This window comes from Mastomys coucha, unplaced genomic scaffold (genome assembly GCF_008632895.1).
Source record: "Mastomys coucha isolate ucsf_1 unplaced genomic scaffold, UCSF_Mcou_1 pScaffold16, whole genome shotgun sequence".
NCBI classification, from domain to species: domain Eukaryota; kingdom Metazoa; phylum Chordata; class Mammalia; order Rodentia; family Muridae; genus Mastomys; species Mastomys coucha.
The window spans coordinates 64,249,690-64,268,490 of record NW_022196898.1 but is presented as its reverse complement, the minus strand read 5'-3'; the positions used below and the strand labels follow the sequence as shown (position 1 = coordinate 64,268,490).

The following is an 18,801-nucleotide window of genomic DNA, read 5'->3' as shown; positions in this document are numbered from 1 at the left end:
AGCTTTGTCTGGGGTTGCTGGGTTCTCTCTAATCTTTGCCTCTGCTAGGCTTGTCCGCACCACTTCAGAGGTCGTGAGAAGGTCTCAGTGACAAGTATTTTTGCTCTTCTTTATCCTTCTGTTAGTCTAAGTTTGATTTCAGCTAGTCCTAAATATGTATCATAATAAACATTTAATTATCTATTTAATTTTGATGACAAAAATCACAATGAAGTTGAATCTCTTACAGCAGTGAATGATTTTAAGACTGTTTATAGAAAGTGCAAGGAACTGATTGTGTGCTGAGGACATCACAGGACAGGAAGGGTGCATTCATGTGCTCTGGGCTCCTCACTTCTCAACCAGTTACCTTTTAGTTCCTTGTTGGCTTGTAGGTCTGTTTTCCTATGAACTGATCAGGCTCCAAAGTTTAAAAGAAAGTTTGAGAGGCTGGACCATCTCCTTCAGCAGGAATCTGATGTGCTGACCTTCCTGTAGGAGAGCTCAGGAAGAGTGCAGTTGCAGCTGGCTTGTAAAGTAGAATGGGTGCTGACAGGGCAGTCCCGATAACCCCCTTCTCTGTTCCTTATTGCAGGTTTCTGCTACGTTCGCTGCCAGCTTAGTTACCAGCCCTGCGATTGGCGCTTACCTTGGACGAGTATATGGGGACAGCTTAGTGGTGGTCCTTGCTACAGCAATAGCTCTGCTAGACATCTGTTTTATCCTTGTTGCTGTGCCAGAGTCATTGCCTGAGAAGATGCGGCCAGCATCGTGGGGAGCTCCCATTTCCTGGGAACAGGCTGACCCCTTTGCAGTAAGTTTTTCTTGGCAAAAGAGAATACCTAATTCAGTGGAATACGAAAACTTCTCTCTGAATATTCAGGGACTGGGGGGCATCTTAAAGTTTATTTATATATTTATTATTATCAGGGTCTCAACTATGCAGCCCAAGGTGGCCTACTATTGGAGAGCATTCTGTATCAGCCTCCTTAGTTCTGTAAATGTAAGCATGCACCGCCAAAGGGGCCTTTTTAAAAACTACTCAAAAAGAATTTTTTTTTTTACCAGTTCGAAATATTCTTCAGACTAGTCTGAGTAGGATGAAATAAAGAGAAAACTAGTTTTAAGTGTGAGGTTTTGGTGTAAGCATGTGTTGTTGTTTCTCTTATTCTAGTCTTTAAAAAAAGTGGGCCAAGATTCCATCGTGCTGCTGATCTGTATCACGGTCTTTCTCTCCTACCTACCTGAAGCAGGCCAGTACTCCAGCTTCTTCTTATACCTCAGACAGGTAAGGTCATCTTACCAAAGCAAACTTGTCATGTAAGCACTGTAAGAACAGTATTTCATCTTCAGGGAGCTGTATTTGTCTTTAAAAATGAATACTTGCCCTAGTTTGCCTTTTATTGCTGTAATAAAACACTCGGCAACGCAACTCAGGGAAGAAAGGATTATTTGGCTTATATTCAGTGCGTGGTCCCACCTTTGGAGGAAATCAGGGCAGAAACCTGGAAGCAGGGAGTGAAGCAGAGACAGTGGAGGAATGTTGCTTCCTGGCTTGCTCCTCCCAGGACCACCCTGCTCCAGGGTGGTACCAGGATGTGCTGGACCCTCCTCCATCAGTCAGTAATGAAGGAAGTGTCCTCACAGACCTGCCTAGAGGCCAAGCTGATGAAAACATGAAGTTAAGGTTTTCTCTTCCCAGGTGGTTCTAGAACTACTGCTACAATATGCTTTATAAATGGTAGCCAACAAGAGCTTGACCTCTGGGCAGAGGACTGCTCGTGCTCCCCATCCTTGGGACTGGACATGAAATGCACAGCCTCATGTTGCAGTTATTTTTAAAATGATTTTGTGTGCCAAATAAAAGAGACCTATTATTATTATATTATTAATATTATTATTATTATATATAAGAAGGTATTTTAAGTATAAGCCATTTTCTTCTGAAGAAAAATGTATATAAATAAATGAAAATTAGAATGAAAAATTCTCAGTAAGCATTTTTCTAGCCATTTAATGTTAATATACATGTGGTCACACTAGTATATATTTGCTATGCTTCTTTTTTCATTAATTTTACTTGTTTTGGAAACCTTCTAGATAATGAAATTTTCCCCAGAAAGTGTGGCAGCCTTTATAGCAGTCCTTGGCATTCTGTCCATTATTGCACAGGTGAGTTTCTGCTTTAGTTAAACTGATGCCAAAGAAGGAGGCCCATCCTCCATCCAAATGAGACCTTTTTTTGTTTTGTTTTTTGTTTTTTAAGATTTATTTATTATTATATATAAATACACTGTGGCTGTCTTCAGACATCCCAGAAGAGGGTTTCAGATCTCATTACAGATGGTTGTGAGCCGCCATGTGGTTGCTGGGATTTTAACTCTTTCAGAAGACTTTCAGAAGAGCAGTCAGTGCTCTTAACTGCAGTCATCTCACCAGCCCCCAAATGAGGCCTTATTCAGTGAAGGCCTTGTGCTGCTTTGAATATGCTTGGCACTATTAGGAGGTGTGGCCTTGGTGAAGGAAGTGTGTCATTGTGGGTGTGGACTTTAAGACTCTCCTCCTAGCAGCTTGGAAGCCAGTCTTCTAGAGACATTCAGATAAAGATAGAGAACTCTCAGCTCCTCCTGCACCATGCTAGCCTGGATGCTGCCATGCACCCTTCTTGATGATAGTGGCCCAAACCTCTGAACCTATAAGCCAGCCCCAATTAAATGTTATCCTTATAAGAGTTGCCTTGGTCATGGTGTCTGTTCACAGCAGTAAAACCCTAACTAAGACAGGCGTATTGATGGAATTTTTTTTTTTTTTTTTTTTTTTTTTGAGACAAGGTCTCTCTATGTAGTCCTGACTCTTTAAGAAGTTACTGTGGCCGGGCGCTGGTGGCACATGCCTTTAGTCCCAGCACGTGGTAGGCAGAGGCAGGCGGATTTCTGAGTTCAAGGCCAGCCTGGTCTACAGAGTGAGTACCAGGACAGCCAGGGCTATATACAGAGAAACCCTGTCTTGAAAAACCAAAAAAAAAAAAAAAAAAAAAAAAAAAAAAGAAGAAGTTACTGTGAGACCAAGCTGACGTCAAAGTCACAGAGATCCTCCTGCCTCCCAAGTGCTGGGACCAAAGGCTTGTACCAACATGCCTGGCTAGAAACAAATCTGATCTGTAGAGTCAAAAACTTGTTAGCAGAGATGGTAATTGATGAGATGCTTTGAACGGATACATATTAGTGAATATGTGATATATAACATGACAGTTTATTGATTTATATCAGAACTCCTCCTTGCTCTGTGAATTTACTCTTCAAATAGTCACTGAATATCTACAGTATTGAACAGACCTTGGTTGAGCAGTGGTATGATTCCTGCTATCTAGACCTTACGTTCTAGGAAATGAGACAGGATGTATGGGTAAGTTGGAAACATCATTTATGTTTCTAATATAACTTTAAAAAACAGGAGGAGTGGTAGAGAAACTTGGGTAAGGTTTTATCCGTAAGGGTAATTTGAGAAGTACTTAATATACAAAGTGGTATTTGGCCAAGGATGTGCAGATAGGTGATAGGTGGAGGAGGAGAATTTTAAGTTGTTGAATAATGAGACTCATAGCCCACGGGTGAGAGTGCTCCTGGTGCATGAAGAAGAAAGCAGAGGCCTGTTTGGCACTGTTGGTGTGGGTGAGGGGACAGGGCTAGGAAGTAAATTCCAAGGGCTCCTGGAAGCCCAGCATGTAAACAGTGATTGTTGACACAGTGGGTCTTTTAGTCGTGGTGTGAGAGATTCTTACAGTGAGTCTGACTTAGTGATTATACACAGGATGTGACCCCAGGAAGGGAGGTGACCAGTATTTCTGGATTCTGTTTTTGATTTGAATGATTTCTAGTGGCCTTAAGAAAATACATTTACCTTTTGCTCCCACTTGCAAGGTAAACAGGCTAGCAATACACAAGGGATGTTTTGTTGTTGTGCAGGTGTGTTCCCAGGGTCTCTGTTACTGAACTGTTTCCTGAGTTAGGATTTATTGGTCCTGGCTTTTTAAATTGAGAAAGATCACAAATTCCATAAATTGAATGACCGGCTGTACGGTGCTGTTGTATAATCAGGTTTTGGCTATAGTTGTGATCTCCCTTGGGAAGTGTCAGCTTCCATGGCCTCACATTCCTGAAGAGTGCATGCCTGTGCCCATAGCTGGCCCTTCAGCTGTATGCCTACCTCAGGCTGTGGGGATTTCATCAAGGTGACTGTCTTTTAGCAGGTCTTATCACTCTTGGGTGCACCAATGATGAGGGCCTAATTTTCTACCATGTGAGCCTCTAGAGCAGAGGTTCTCAACTTGTGGGTCATGACCTCACAAGGGTCACAGATCAACTATTTTACATTACAATTCATAACAACAGCAAAATTACAGTTATATGAAGTAGCAACAAAAAATAGATGCATGGTTGGGGATCACTACAACATAAGGAGCTGTATTAAAGGTTGAGAACCACTGCTCTAGGATACTTGTGCTACTTGTGAATAAGGACTAAGGAGGCCAGTGTGAGCTTTGATAAGCACCCAGGTCCACGGGGAACCATATGTTCCTTTGCCAGAGGCAAGGGAAGTGACTCCTTTTAACAGACAAATTTCACAAGTTCTTGAGGAATGCTGGATTTATAGGCCTAAGACCTAACAGTTTTGAGTTTACAAATTCTAGTCCTCCTAATACGTAAGTTGTTACCTGTAATATTGTCTACCCATAAGCAATAAGGAAGTGTGTTACTTAACTGCTTTACAAGGATATAACATACACAAAATCTTATTAGATGAAGTAAAAGTTAAAATTTTCACATATGTGTGATATACTAGCTTTATCCAGTCATTTTTTTTTTTTCATGAGTTCAACTTCTGGCAAGCTGCTGGGTGCATCATTTTGTGGAGTGGTTACCAAAGCGTCTAATCCCACAAGGTGGGCAGGCCTGGGGACTCCGTCCTGTATGCTGTGCACTTCTACCAGAGTCTAAGAGAAGAAAGCTGAGTCTTCAGATGTTTCTAGGAGCCTGGTCCAGTCATCATGGGTTCTTACTTGAAAATCCTTCTAAGAATCTTTATTTGAGGCAAGGACTCATACTAACTCATGCTAGCCTAGACTGGCCTCAGACATAGGTCAGTTCTTATCCTGATTAGCCTGGGGTTAGAGACCTGAGTCACCACACACCTAGGAGTGAAAGCAGCATATTTGTGACCAAACCTCATAAAATGTTAAATGATTAAATTTCAACTTACACTCTAATTATCTGATGTGTCAAGAAGTAATGAGAGTGATTCGGGTACCACTTCTATAGACTTATAGCCATTTTGTGTGGTATGTTCCTCATTCGTTAGAGTAGCAGAGTTAGTTTAGATGCCCTAATCCATGCTGAGTTTCATTTACATTAGGAATATAGGAATGTCCTTTTATTACCCATAATGACATTTATGAGATGCTTCCTGTGTGCCAGGCACAGCTCTGAGCATTTCATATACATGATTCGTTCCATCCAGTCTTGAATTCTGAACTTGCTGCTGTTATTTTTACTTGGTAAGAAAAAAACTGAAGTAGAGTCATTCAAAATCTCAAGGATTGTGGTCCACATGTTTTTTTCAGTCTGTGCTCTTAAATATATTTTTCCCGAATCATACTTCATAGTTCATAGAATCCTCACGATTTCAACAGCAGGCATAGATGAAGTTGTATGTGGCCATAGGGTAGCATTGAGGTATCTTAGTTACTTTTGTATTTCTGTGATAAGAAGACACTATGACCATGCCAATTTATAGAAAGTTGAGTCTGGGGTTCACAGTTGCAGAACATAGGAGCTGATGAGGAGCATGGCTGCTGGTAAGCAAGCACGATGCTGACGCAGTACAGAGAGTGCTGAGAATGGTGGGGTGTTTGAGGTCCCAAAGCCACATCCAGTGGCATCCCCCTCCAACAAGACCATGCCTAATATTTTTCAAACCGTTCCACCTATATTGGGGCCAAGTATTGAAAACAGATAGTTGAATGGGGACCGGTCTCATTCAGATCACCACTAGGGCTCACGTGCTTTGAATTTCATTCAGGCTGTTACATAATGGTCATCTCCGTCAGGAGCCTGGAGGCTTTTGTCAGTGTGGTCCTCTGTAAGTGTTAAGGAGGGAAGTGTAACCAGAGCTTTCTCGCTCTGACTCTGCACATGTGTTAAAAGCTGCTTTGTTAAAGGAAGAAACACTTTTTCTTGTCTCTTTTCAAAAGATGGCTCTGTCGGTAAAGGTACTTGATATCAAGGAGAAAACCAATTCCTGAAAATAAATAAATGCAATTTTTTAAAAGAGAGAAAAAAACCCTTTGTGATAATTGTGTTTGTCTTTCAGACCATAGTCTTGAGTTTACTCATGAGGTCAATTGGAAATAAGAACACCATCTTATTGGGTCTGGGATTTCAAATATTGCAGCTGGCATGGTACGGATTTGGTTCAGAACCTTGGTAGGTATAAATATTGTGATGTTTTAATTTTTTATATTCTTTGAAAGTTTTATTTGTATGATGTAATTTGATTAAGTCAACCCACTATCCTGCCTTCTGGTCCTTTTCCAACTCTCCAACACATCTCTCTCCAATGTCATAGACTCATGGTGTGTGTGAACTTAAACCTAGAGTCCCAAACAGTGCTGTCCATGTGCACCTAGCCTGGAAGTGGGGCCTCCTGCAGGGGCATGGGCAGCCTACCCACAGCCGCATCCCTATGAGAAAGGGGCTACCAAAGGTGCTTGCTTTTTTGGTTTTTGAGACATGCTCCCTTTTCTTCTTTTCTGTTTTTTAGCTAAGGCTAAAAAACCTCTGCCTCTCAAGTGCAGTGTACATGACCACACCCAGCCCCGACCTTTTAGCTTCCTCTGAACTAAGTTAGTGACTTGATTTCTTGCTGTACTTTAAGCATACATAGTATAATTTCCCACATATATTTATTTATATATTCTAGAGTGGCTGAAGGCTATATACTGGCTTTTTCCCCCTGTGAGATTAGGCCATGGAATCTCTAAGGAGCATTTAATCTAATCAGTTTGTTACTAGGAAACAGCATAGGAATCTGTGGCAACAAAGCCCTGACAGCTTATTACATATTTTGTTTTCCTGGTTAAGAAAAGCAAAACAAAAACCAATTCTTCACTGACAAGTTGGGAGTGAGCACAGCCCTCCCATCCTGGCTTCACGACCCAGCTCAGCTTTTCTTTTCTTTTCTTTTTTTTTTTTTAAAGTTTCCACTCGGATTTTCTTTTTCCTTTTTTTTTTAGATTTATTTATTATTATATCTAAGTACCCTGTAGCTGTCTTCAGACATGAGGGCGTCAGATCTCATTATGGATGGTTGTGAGCCATCATGTGGTTGCTGGGATTTGAACTCAGGACCTTCGGGAGAGCAGTCAGTGAGTGCTCTTAACCGCTGAGCCATCTCTCCAGCCCCAGCTCAGCTTTTCTTACAGGTTGGTGTCCTGCAGGACGTTGGTGTTGGGTTTCCCAGCTCCTCTTTGGATTTGGGTATTAGTAAACAACAAGAATGTGTTTCAGTGGGTAATGTATTTTCCAGTCCAGCCTTTGCAGAGGTGCCCACAAACGAGAAGTATTTCTTTCAAACAAGCCAGGAGTATCCAGCTTGCTCTCCCTCTATATTCCTGACATTACAATCAGTGACCTTTAAGATGCATCACAAATCCATGGGAACTTTAGAAGACTGCTGGCTTCAGTGTTTAAATAAATACACTTGATTTTTTTTTTTTATCAATTTTATGTATGATCCTCAACACAACTTCTTATCTTCCAATACAAAGAATATTCCACATTATGGTTTGGAACAATCCAGTTTTACAACATAGTATACTTTCTTGGTGAACAAGTAGTTGATGCTTCCAGAGTACATGAGTGACACCTTTAAATGACTAGTCCAGAGCCACTTAGAGGAAGACAGACAGCAACCTTCTCTTTTTCTCATAGCCACTGCACAGTCAGGATGACTTGGTCTGATTTGACAGGAAAAATGGAGAAGCAATAATAACATTTTCACTGCTTTGATTACAGGATGATGTGGGCTGCTGGGGCAGTGGCCGCCATGTCTAGCATCACCTTTCCAGCTGTTAGTGCACTTGTTTCACGGACTGCTGACGCAGATCAACAGGGTAAGTCGATTGGAGTCCTGTTAGTCACTTAAAAGAATAGAATATTATATCTGTGCTTTTCTCTTGCATAAGTACTGAAGCTAAGTGTCTTTAAGTGTTCTAAGTTTGCTGCCTGTGGTAAAGCTCTGAGATACTAATTTCCAGTGGCCATTAGTCACTTGCCTTTTTTAAATATTGAATGTTTGGCTGTTTGTAGCTTTTTCATCATGACAAAATACCCAACAGAAACATATTAAAGGATTTATCTGAGCCACTAGGTCTAGGGTTCAAGTCCATGGTGGCTTGGTCTCTATTGTTGGTCCAAAGGGAGGATGATGTCAGCAGGGGCATGTGGTAGAAGCTCCTCATCATAGTAGTGGACAGGGAGCAGACAGGATGAAGCCGAGGACAAGATATTCCTCCAAGGACTCACTGGAAGCATTCTGATTCCAGCGCCTCCCCAAGTAGCACTGAGCATTCAGTGTGCAAGCCTGTGAGGGACATTGTACATCTGTGTCCTAATTTACTATTGAGGTTTCACTGCTGTTGAGCGATTGTGATAGGTACCTCGGGGTCATTGTACCCTTTAGAATGACCTGGCTGTAAGAGATAAGAGGGTTGTAGCACAGTGGCCGTCATTCAGTAAAATGAGGAAGGAAAAGCCTGTGGTAAAAAGAAGTTGCAATTTCATTTAGAAAGATGAACCTAAAGAAATTGATGAGCCGGGCGTGGTGGCGCACGCCTTTAATCCCAGCACTTGGGAGGCAGAGGCAGGTGGATTTCTGAGTTCGAGGCCAGCCTGGTCTACAGGGTGAGCTCCAGGACAGCCAGGGCTATACAGAGAAACCCTGTCTCGAAAAACCAAAAAAAAAAAAAAAGAAATTGATGGTTTTTAATGTACTTAGTTCCTGGCTGATCTACTGCCAAGAGCCAAGAGCCAAGTGCATTTGCTACCCAGAGTTTATCCTATGTTATGTCTGGGCTTGCATTTGCATAGGGCAGTAACTACTGATGGCTTCTCAGTAGATAAGTTGCTGGTAGCATTAAAAATCTCCATTTAGGTGCTCGATTCGGCAGCACATAGACTAAAAATCTCCATTTAGATTGATTTCACATTTGCAGTTTTTTAAAGAGTAGGAAAAGGGTAATGTGCTAAATGGTTGTTTTGACCATGTAGGTGTTGTTCAAGGAATGATAACAGGAATCAGAGGACTGTGCAATGGTCTGGGACCAGCCCTTTATGGGTTCATTTTCTACATATTCCATGTGGAACTTAAAGAACTGCCAATCACAGGAACAGACCTAGGGACAAACACAAGCCCTCAGCACCACTTTGAACAGGTAATTCTTCATTTACATATTCTATTTATTTGTCTGGACTAAAAGATTTTTTGAAAACAAAAGCTTTTGTGTAAAACTGTTTATGGTATTAAGCCCAGTTATAGTGTTTGTCTAGCATGAATAGGCCTTACATAATCTTAAAAACTAAAGCTTAAGAGACTATTCTTCCGAGTATCACCTTGTAAAATTAGAATGAAAAATCACCTGAAAGCTCATTTTGTCAATTTGTGCCTAATGGCGTGGTAGCCATTTCTCCATTCCACACTGCTGCTTTCCTTCTGACTTCTGGAGTGCCACAGCTGTCATCTATCTCTACATGTAATGTACGGTGGACATTTGTTGACTTGCTTGCTTTATTTCCCAACTGAAATTACCAACCCCAAACCACATGGACCACTGAGCCAATGCTAACAGCTCTGTAGTCTCCTTGATTAAGCAATAGTTCCCCAGGCAAGCCTGTTTAATACTGTGGGCCATCTACGACAGACACAGTTGGAGGATTTTGCCCAGAATGAATGTGATTTGGGCTAAAATAAAAATGTTTTATTTTTGTGGTTAGCAATACTGTATTTAAAAAGATTTATTATTATAATAGATTAAGTACACTGTAGCTTCAGATCTCATTACATTGTGAGCCACCATGTGGTTGCTGGGATTTGAACTCAGGTGCTCTTAACGAATGAGCCATCTCACCAGCCCCTGTATTTGTTTGACAAATGAGTCTACCAGTGTATTATTATGTGTAGTACAGGCTCTGTGCTAAAAGCTACCCAGAGTTGTCCAAGTTACTTTGCCAGGTTTTTTTTTTTTTTAAGATTTATTTATTTTATATCTATGAGTACACCATTGCTCTCTTCAGACATATCAGAAGAGGGCATCAGATCTCATTACTGATGGTTGTGAGTCACCATGTGGCTGCTGGGATTTGAACTCAGGACCTCTAGAAGAGCAGTTGGTGTAGTTAATTGCTGAACCATCTCTCCAGCCCACTTTGCCAGTTTTTGTGGGCAGGATTTTACAGTAAGAATAAAAAATAAATAAAGTGGAGTATTTTATAGCCATTGCTTCAATAAAGTTATTGACTTAAAAAAAAATCATTGAGCAGTTATTGGAGGTTGGAGGAGGTAGGAGGCATTTGTGCCAAAAAAAAAAAAAATTAACTATTGTTTCTTCCTCAGAATTCCATCATCCCTGGTCCCCCTTTCCTCTTTGGAGCCTGTTCGGTCCTGCTGGCTCTGCTCGTTGCCTTGTTTATTCCGGAACACACTAACTTGAGTTTAAGGTCCAGCAGTTGGAGGAAGCACTGTGGCAGTCACAGCCATCCTCACAGTACACAAGCCCCAGGAGAGGCCAAAGAACCTTTACTCCAGGACACGAACGTGTGACGAAGCCAGGAAGACTTTCCTCTCAGCACCCAGGTCTTAGTTTTCACCTGTCGTTCTGGATGTACATTCCATTTCCATCTGCAATGTACTTTAAGATTGTCTTAAGAAATACCTGCATGAACTCCGTGGGAACTAAAGAAAGAACCGGACAGTTTTCCAAAGATGTTACACTTTCTGTCAATAAGAAACCTTTTGTTTATATTAGCATCACTCTCTTGCCACTAAACTGTTTTATTACATATCTTTAATTAAAGCTCTATCTGTAACTCTGCTGTCAGCGCGTCTCTGCCATTTCCCTTAGGTGTTGAGCCTTTACCTGCTCGTGCTGACTCAGTGACATAGTAGGCAGGATGGTATGGACCTGTTTGCTTTAACGTCGTAAAACCTGAGTCATTGTAAAATCTTGGGTCAAATAATTCAAAGCCTTAATGCAGATGCACTAGAAAAGAAATGGTAAAGAATTGTTTGCATTTAAAAGAACTTGTGAAAATTATAGAAAACCAGAATCATGTTTCAAGCTTGTTTGCCATAATTTTATTTAAAACATTATTCACTACTGTTCTGAAGTATGAAAATATCAGCCACTTAGAATTTAAATTGGGGTGGTCAGAGCCTATCCATCTGTGTTCTGGCTCAATTTGTTTAAATTTGTTTGCTTCTTATACCACTATTCTTTTGATATTTGCATAATCATAAGGACCTCAACACTTGAATACATAATCTAAAAATTATATAGTAAAGCTGGTAGCCTTGAAAATGTCAATGTGATATCTATATGTAGATAAATATATATAGTGGCCTTTCAGGACTGTCACAGTAACACTTTATTTACAGAGCTAATGTTTGTCCTAAATTTTCAGGACCCTAGAAGAGAGCTTTATACAATTACTGATGTGAATTTCTCTAAAGTGTATATTTTTGTGTCCAGTTATATTATTTAAAAAAGTGTTACTTTGTAAAAAATGTACATAAAGTATTGTATAGTTTACACTGTTTTCATCTTGTGTGTGGTTACTGCCTAATGCTTTTTAAACTTGGAGCATTCACTATGATTAAATAAGGTCTCAAATGTAAATATTCTGTTAATAAAATTAAATATTTTAATGATTTTTTTCTTTTTAAAAAGGTCTTGATCTGTGAGTCCCTCCCTGTAAGACTGCTTTAGGCTTTGTTCCCATAGTTTTTTTACAATAACAAATCTTGTCACCTTAACTTACCTTCTCTGCAATCCATTTGCTGCCCTCACCTCACCAAAAACAAAAACCCTGAAGATAAAAATACAAAGTTTGCAGGTCAACTGGATATCCTTGATTTCCTAAGCACATACTGCAGTTAGTCTTTTATTTTCTAAACATGCTTCTGGCATATAAGACACTGAAAGTTCAGTACTTTATTAACAAAGGTCACAGTTTCCAGAAGTAGCAAAGAGCAATGTTTTGATTATTAACACATGTACAGTTATACAACACAAAACAATTTCAAACAAAAGCTGCAGAGGTAGAGCAGAGAGCTATCTGTGTGCTGGACACTTAGCACAGAGACAGCTCGCCAACAGCCTGCTGTGGAAATGAGCTGCCCTATCTTGGAAACATGTTTATAAATAGTAAGGGGAGGTTATCTCTTTTAAAAAGCTATAGATGCCTTATATCCCTTTGTAAGGCCTGCCACAAGCTCTTATGTTTATTTTATAGTATTTACAACAGTCCTGTGCTGCCAAGAGATTTCTTTCCAGAATAAGTGCTTTCAAGTGGGTGTAGCAATATTCTTACCATCACTGAACTTTTATTACAGCCCTTGCTGCAGACAGCTGGCAGTTGCCATCATCCTGAAAATGAGACTAAAGACCCCGGTCTTCCTGTGGCCCTCATACTTAATATGTCACTGTCTCAAAATTTCTTAAACAGTATAAAGTATTTTTGAAAGTTTAGTGTATATAAATGTTTTGCCTGCATGTATACCTAGAAAGCACATGCATGCCTGAGGCACTCTGGGTGACATACATTTGTGAGCTGCCATGTGGGTGCTGGGATTAGGACCCATGTCCTCTGAAAGAGTAGCTAGTGCTAATCAACCGCTGAGCCATCTCATCAGCCCCTCGAAACTTTTAAGATATCACATGATTGTTACATTTTAAAGGTAAGATTTGAGGGTCTTAGGATTTTAATTTCCTTTGGGTGGTTGTCAACAAGAAAGCAAAATTAGACCTCTAAGATTATAGAGGGTGGTTTTTGTTTTGTTTGGTTTTTGAAATTATTTAATTTCCAAGGAATAATTCTTGGAAGTTTTTAATAATGAGAAAGTTGTAACTTCCAATAGTTAATTTTCCTGCTTTATTAACACTGAGCACAAATTTTAATATAAAAAGTACTATGAATTTTTATGGTGTTATTACACTGATGATCTTGTATGGAAGTGTCAAAATCAACTGTGCTCAGCCCAGATGACTAAAGCACTTCAATCATGTAAATACAGTCCCAATTATTTTTATATAAAAATTATTTCATACCAAATAATCAAACGTGTCAGAGAAAATAACTTAGTCACTATGAATACTTAATTTCACTCAAAGTGCTTAAGACCGTCACTAGGTATATCACCCATTGACTAGCACAAGGTTGGATCCATGGTTTTTGGCTTGATATTTTTATCTTACTGATTGGTTATTTTAATTTTCTTTTTAAGGGAGAAAGAACATGGAATTGCGTGGGTAGGAAATTGGAGACCATCTGGGAAGAGAAAGAGTAAACCAAATACATAAATTAGGCTTGGTGGTACATACTTTTAGTCCCAGGCCATGGTAGGCAGAGGCAGGTGGATCTATCTGGGTTTGAGGCCAGCCTGATCTATATAAATAGCAAGTTCCAGGACAGGCTGACCCTGTCTCAAAAGTAAAAAAAGGGGAAAAAAAAAAACTTTGAAAGTAGTATAAGAACTCAATGAAAGACTAAGGATCAATGATCACAGGTGGAAGCTCTCCCAACTCTCAGGTGGCAAGTTAAGAATATCTTTTACTAAGAAAAACGATAGTTTAATCATAAGTCTTCAGCAGGTGTGTCTTTAAGTGTCCCTATTCAGACCAACTGATAAGAATCTGATACAATTGTGACTTTTTTGGGAAACATTCTGTTGGGGTGGGGGGTGGGGGGAAAATACCATTTACTTAGAATCCTTATCAATTTCCTAAGTTTGTAAATGGCAGCAGTATTACAAAGGATCCAAATGACCTAACAGGAACAAGACAAAACTTGGTTTTGTTGTTAATGGTCTGTTAAGTCACTTGAATTCCTAAACTGTCAGTAAGCAATAAAAGGTGTTGGATTAACTACTTGGTAACTGCCCAGGGAAATAGGATGAAGATGAGGAGGGGAGAACTGTGGGTTTGGACGATGTCTGGAACCCTCCCAGCATGCCATCTTTCTGATGCTCTGCAAGAGACAAAACGCATAACCTGTTACTACGTTAGTCTTACATTCACTGAAACCACGCTGCACCACCTGCTGGCGCACAGGTCTGCTCACCTGCATGACTAAACAGATTCTGGCTGAGTCCACGCAAAGGAATGCTGTCTTCTCTTTTCTTCAAGTATTTGGATTCCAATCCTAAATTTTCACCACTCAAAAAGGGAAAATAATTCTTGTCTTAAATTTCATTTTATTCATTTTTTCTCAGTTGACAAAATCAAAATGCTCTAAAATACCTCAGTACAAAATTTTTTGACCACTTGAGTGATCACATGATGCCCCAACTTGACAACTCCACATCTGTTGTCCTTCCTTGATGGAAGGCTCAGGTGAGACAGGTGTACAAAACAAAACAAAACAAAGCAATCTACATAACATACCTGCATGCTGTGTGAAGGAAAAATATCAATCTTTTATGTTTGGGTCCCATTCTAAGATATGTATATGTTTGGACATATATAACAAACCAAAATTCCGAAGCTTCAGAAGTCTGAAGTCCTGTAAAACACTGTCTACACATGATACCTTCCTTTTAGAGAAGGTCAAATTTATAGTAAAAATTGGGATGAAGGCTAGTAAATTCTATGAGTGCTGTAAGATTATATCATGGCAAACATGCAGGGATGAGAAAATCCAGAAGAAACCAAGTTATATACTGAGAATATTATCTTGAGTTTATTGGAGTCAATACAACATACCATTAGAACAGACAAAGGCATACGTAACACATGACAGGAAAAATACATAACTGATTTTAAAAACTTTATGCTTATTTTAACATGTATGGGTGTTTTGCCTGCACATGTATGAAGTGCCCTTGGATGGCAGAAGATGAGTTACAGAGCGTGTAAGCATCCATATGGGTGTGGGTTCAGGGAACGGGGAAGAGCACCACTGAACCATCTCTGTAGCCCTCTTTCTGAGACAGGGTCTCACAGTGGAGCCTTGACTTTTGTACTTACAGAAATCTACCTGTCTCTGCCACTTGAATGGTGGAATTAAAGGTGTGTGCCACCACAACCTAGCTTTAATAGGGACTTCTACGTACAGATCCAAATAATTGTAAAAGCCATCTTTACTTACAAGAAAAATATTTTACTATATTATCTATGGGGGGGGGGGATCCTATAATTTAAAACCACATACAAGAGAAATCACTTTTTCAAGCTACAAATAATTCTAAATTTTCAACTTAAAATACCTTAGATAAGCTGGGCTTGGTGCCACACACCTTCAATCCCAGAACTTGAGGCAGAGGCAAGCAATTTCTCTTGAGTTTGAGGCCATCCTGGTCTACATACAGAGTTTCAAGACAGCCAGAGCTATATAGTTCGACCCTGTCTCAACAAAAATGGCAGTCATGGGTAAATACAAGGCTTTCAAACACTGCCAACATTTTTTTAACGTGACTTTTTAAGTGCTACAAAAAGGCGGCAGCATCAACTCTTGCTGTCCTTGAGGAGGCCTGCCTGGGTTGGGTTCCAAGCACTCACACAAGAGCTTACAATCCTCTCCCCAGTTCTACGAGATCCTGACACCCTCTTCTGACTTCTGGGAACCAGACGGATGGATTGTGTACACATATGTACATAGGCAAAACACTCAACACTTAAAAATAAAAAACTCTTTTTAAAAAATGACTTTCAAAGAGGAGAACAATAAGCTGTGTGTCCATTGAATACTTACTTTTCCTTATCATTTGAACAAGGCCTGTTAACAGCTGCTCCTGGCTGCCCATCTAGCGATGCGCTTGGTTTTGTAAGCTGCAAGTTAAACTGAACCTGTGGGGAGAACACAGCTCATGAACTCAGAACTGAGGCAGTTCCAGGCTCAGCTGAGTGGCCAGGTTTTGCTTCTTGATAAATCAAGATAATATACAGATTTTGCCTGTATTTTCTAACACAAGTACATTCTTTGGAGGCTCAGGAACCTCTCCTCCCCCAAACAGCTCCCATGATACAAATGACAAGATGAGAAATAGAGCTGATTCTCCCAGCAGTCAATGTGACGTGAACACTAATGCATTTAGCCAATTATAGGACTGACACTATGCCCATGGCTTAGTTGGCCTGTTAGCACATGCCCACATCCCATGTGCTGGAAGGACCAAGAAATAGAAACAAAAATTACAGTGAAGTAACTTTTTGCCCCAGGTAAAATGGCAATTATCAAAATAAAAACAAATTAGCAAATGTTGGTGAGGATTTTACAAATAAGGAATTCATACCCTGTTGGTGAGGATGTAAGTAATCACAGATGCTGTTTAGGCCAATACAGATGCTTTTCAAAACAGTACACATGGAATTCCTATGAATCTATTTCCTTCTTAGGTGTACACTGAAAGGAATCAAAGCCAGAGTACAGAAGGGATAAAGCACACCCACGTTCACTGTGCCACAGTTTATCCGAGCCAAGACAGGATCAGTTTAGGTGCCCATTAACACATAAGAACAAAATATGCTGGGCAGTGATGGCGCACGCCTTTAATCCCAGCACTTGGGAGGCAGAGGCACGTGGATTTCTGAGTTCGAGGCCAGCCTGGTCTACAGAGTGAGTTCTAGGACAGCCAGGGCTGGCTACACAGAGAAACCCTGTCTCGAAAAACCAAAAAAAAAAAAAAAAAAAAAAAAAAAAAAAAAAAAAAAAAAAAAAAAAAAAAAGAAAAAGAAAAAGAGAAAATATGTTGTGTGATATCACACTCACACAGGTGGGGGAGAGGGAGGGAGATTGATTTTTTATAGTAAAATTGAGAGAAATTGAAGACATCACCTTAAACAGAATAAAGTAACACAAGTATCTCTTATTTTTTCTCATTTTTGAAAGGAACACTTTCCCAAACCAAAAAGGACAAGGAAAAAATGCAAAGTCCTGGGAGCAAATAGGACCAGGGTAAACCTTCAGCTCACACATGATGAAATCACAGTGTTGAATGTGGACCCAGCACACTTAAGAAGTGAACTGTGATTCTGAGAACAAAGCAACCTTATAGGCTACACACGCACAGCCTGACTCCAGCCGGTGAGCCAAAGGTCTGCTCGCAAGTCAAGCTACTCTGGAGATTGCACATTTGGAAGGAATAAAATCCTATAAAGATAGCCGACACTGAAAACCCTCTATAGAAACTGCAACTTAGTAAACATCTTTTTTAAAAAGTATCTTCTTTACAATTGGAAGAGTCTCTAGAGTCTTACAATAAACTATCCAAAATACCTTCTAAAACTACTTAACAAAGAACCAGGAAAATCTAAGCACATTTACTGAAGAGACAACACAAAAAATAACAAATATCAGAGTGCAGGAAAATGCTTTAAGCAGCCAGTATAACTGTGCTTTAAGCAGAACAAACACTTGTAAAACAGATGTACAAAACAAAAAACAAAAAAACAAAACACAAAACCCAAAGCTCTTAGGGCCGGAGGCCATATGGACTTGGCGTTGGATTACTAGCCTGGCATATACAGGGCTCCAGTTCTGCATCAAGGGAAGGGGACAAAAAAAAAAAAGGAAACATGGAATTTTAAAACTGAAAAAAGAAAATAATCAATGGCTAAGTTCAACATTAGGATGGAGCCAACAAAGAATGGTAATCTCAGCTGGCCCAGAGGTGTGGGAGGGGCTGGTGTGTAGGAAGCTGGAGCTAAGAAGATGGATTTAAGGCCAGTGTGAGCAGAGACCCTATCTAAAAACATCAAGGACTAAGGCTTGGGCATGTAGCTTAGTAGCAACGTGTGTGCTCAGCATGGAAAAAAAAATGTTTTTAAATTCAAAGTTCCACGATCCAAAAGGCCATCTACAATAAAAAAATGACCCGACTGGCAAAGTGGCATACATCTGCAGTCTCAGCACTCAGGGAGCCTGAGGAACATGAATTCACGGATAGCCTGGGCTATATGGTAAGATTGTCCAAAAATAAAACAGAAATGAAGGGAAATAGATGAGAAAAAAAGAGACAGGCAAACCAACAGGAAGTATTTCCAAATCATTCCCCATTCTTCTGATGGGAAACATAATCCAGGACATATAGGGAATCATCTCAATAAGAAATTATCTATTTGGAAACAGGGCTGTAAGATGGCTCAGTGGGCCGGGATGCTTGCTCCTTAGCCTGGTAACCTGAATTCAACCCCGAATTTATTCAGTGGGGAGAGCCAACTCCCACTAGGTTGTTTCTTTTGTTTTAAAATTGAAAAATGTAATCTCAGTTAAATTTATTTTTTGAGACATGTTCTCTATGTAACCCTAGGTGTGCTGGAACTTGATATGCAGACCAGACCTGCTCTGTAAATTTTAGGGAAATCAAAGTTAAAACCACAATGAGATACTTCCATTCACCCACTACAATGGTTACAATTAAGTTGAGGATTCAATCTTGGAAGGCTGCGGGAGATTTTATGTAGTCCACAGTAAGTCACCACCACTGCTGCCGCCGCCTCCTCCTCTTCCTCCTCCTCCTCCTCCTCCTCCTCCTCCTCTTCCTCCTCCTCCC

At 40.1% G+C, this 18,801-nt stretch overlaps 2 protein-coding genes across 8 annotated transcripts in view; one reads left to right on the top strand and one right to left on the bottom strand.

The window, feature by feature from the left end:
- The window catches only part of Mfsd14a (major facilitator superfamily domain containing 14A), a 33,992-nt gene extending 22,031 nt beyond the window's left edge, over nt 1–11,961 (top strand). For all 4 annotated transcript variants that reach the window (XM_031375272.1, XM_031375271.1, XM_031375273.1 and 1 more), the window contains exons 6-12: nt 575–793; nt 1,154–1,267; nt 2,080–2,151; nt 6,349–6,461; nt 8,052–8,149; nt 9,306–9,469; nt 10,648–11,961. In XM_031375272.1, the coding sequence (XP_031231132.1) occupies nt 575–793; nt 1,154–1,267; nt 2,080–2,151; nt 6,349–6,461; nt 8,052–8,149; nt 9,306–9,469; nt 10,648–10,854 (987 nt within the window). In that variant the 3' untranslated portion in view covers nt 10,855–11,961. The remainder of the gene's footprint in view (nt 1–574; nt 794–1,153; nt 1,268–2,079; nt 2,152–6,348; nt 6,462–8,051; nt 8,150–9,305; nt 9,470–10,647) is intronic.
- A 220-nt stretch (nt 11,962–12,181) lies between these two features.
- Sass6 (SAS-6 centriolar assembly protein) overlaps nt 12,182–18,801 on the bottom strand; it is a 35,128-nt gene continuing 28,508 nt past the window's right edge. For 2 of the 4 annotated variants that reach the window (XM_031375268.1, XM_031375267.1), the window contains exons 15-17: nt 16,002–16,096; nt 14,373–14,467; nt 12,182–14,302 (exon numbers count right to left, since the gene is read on the bottom strand). In XM_031375268.1, the coding sequence (XP_031231128.1) occupies nt 14,148–14,302; nt 14,373–14,467; nt 16,002–16,096 (345 nt within the window). In that variant the 3' untranslated portion in view covers nt 12,182–14,147. The remainder of the gene's footprint in view (nt 14,303–14,372; nt 14,468–16,001; nt 16,097–18,801) is intronic. The other 2 variants (XM_031375270.1, XM_031375269.1) reach the window with 1 other exon arrangement.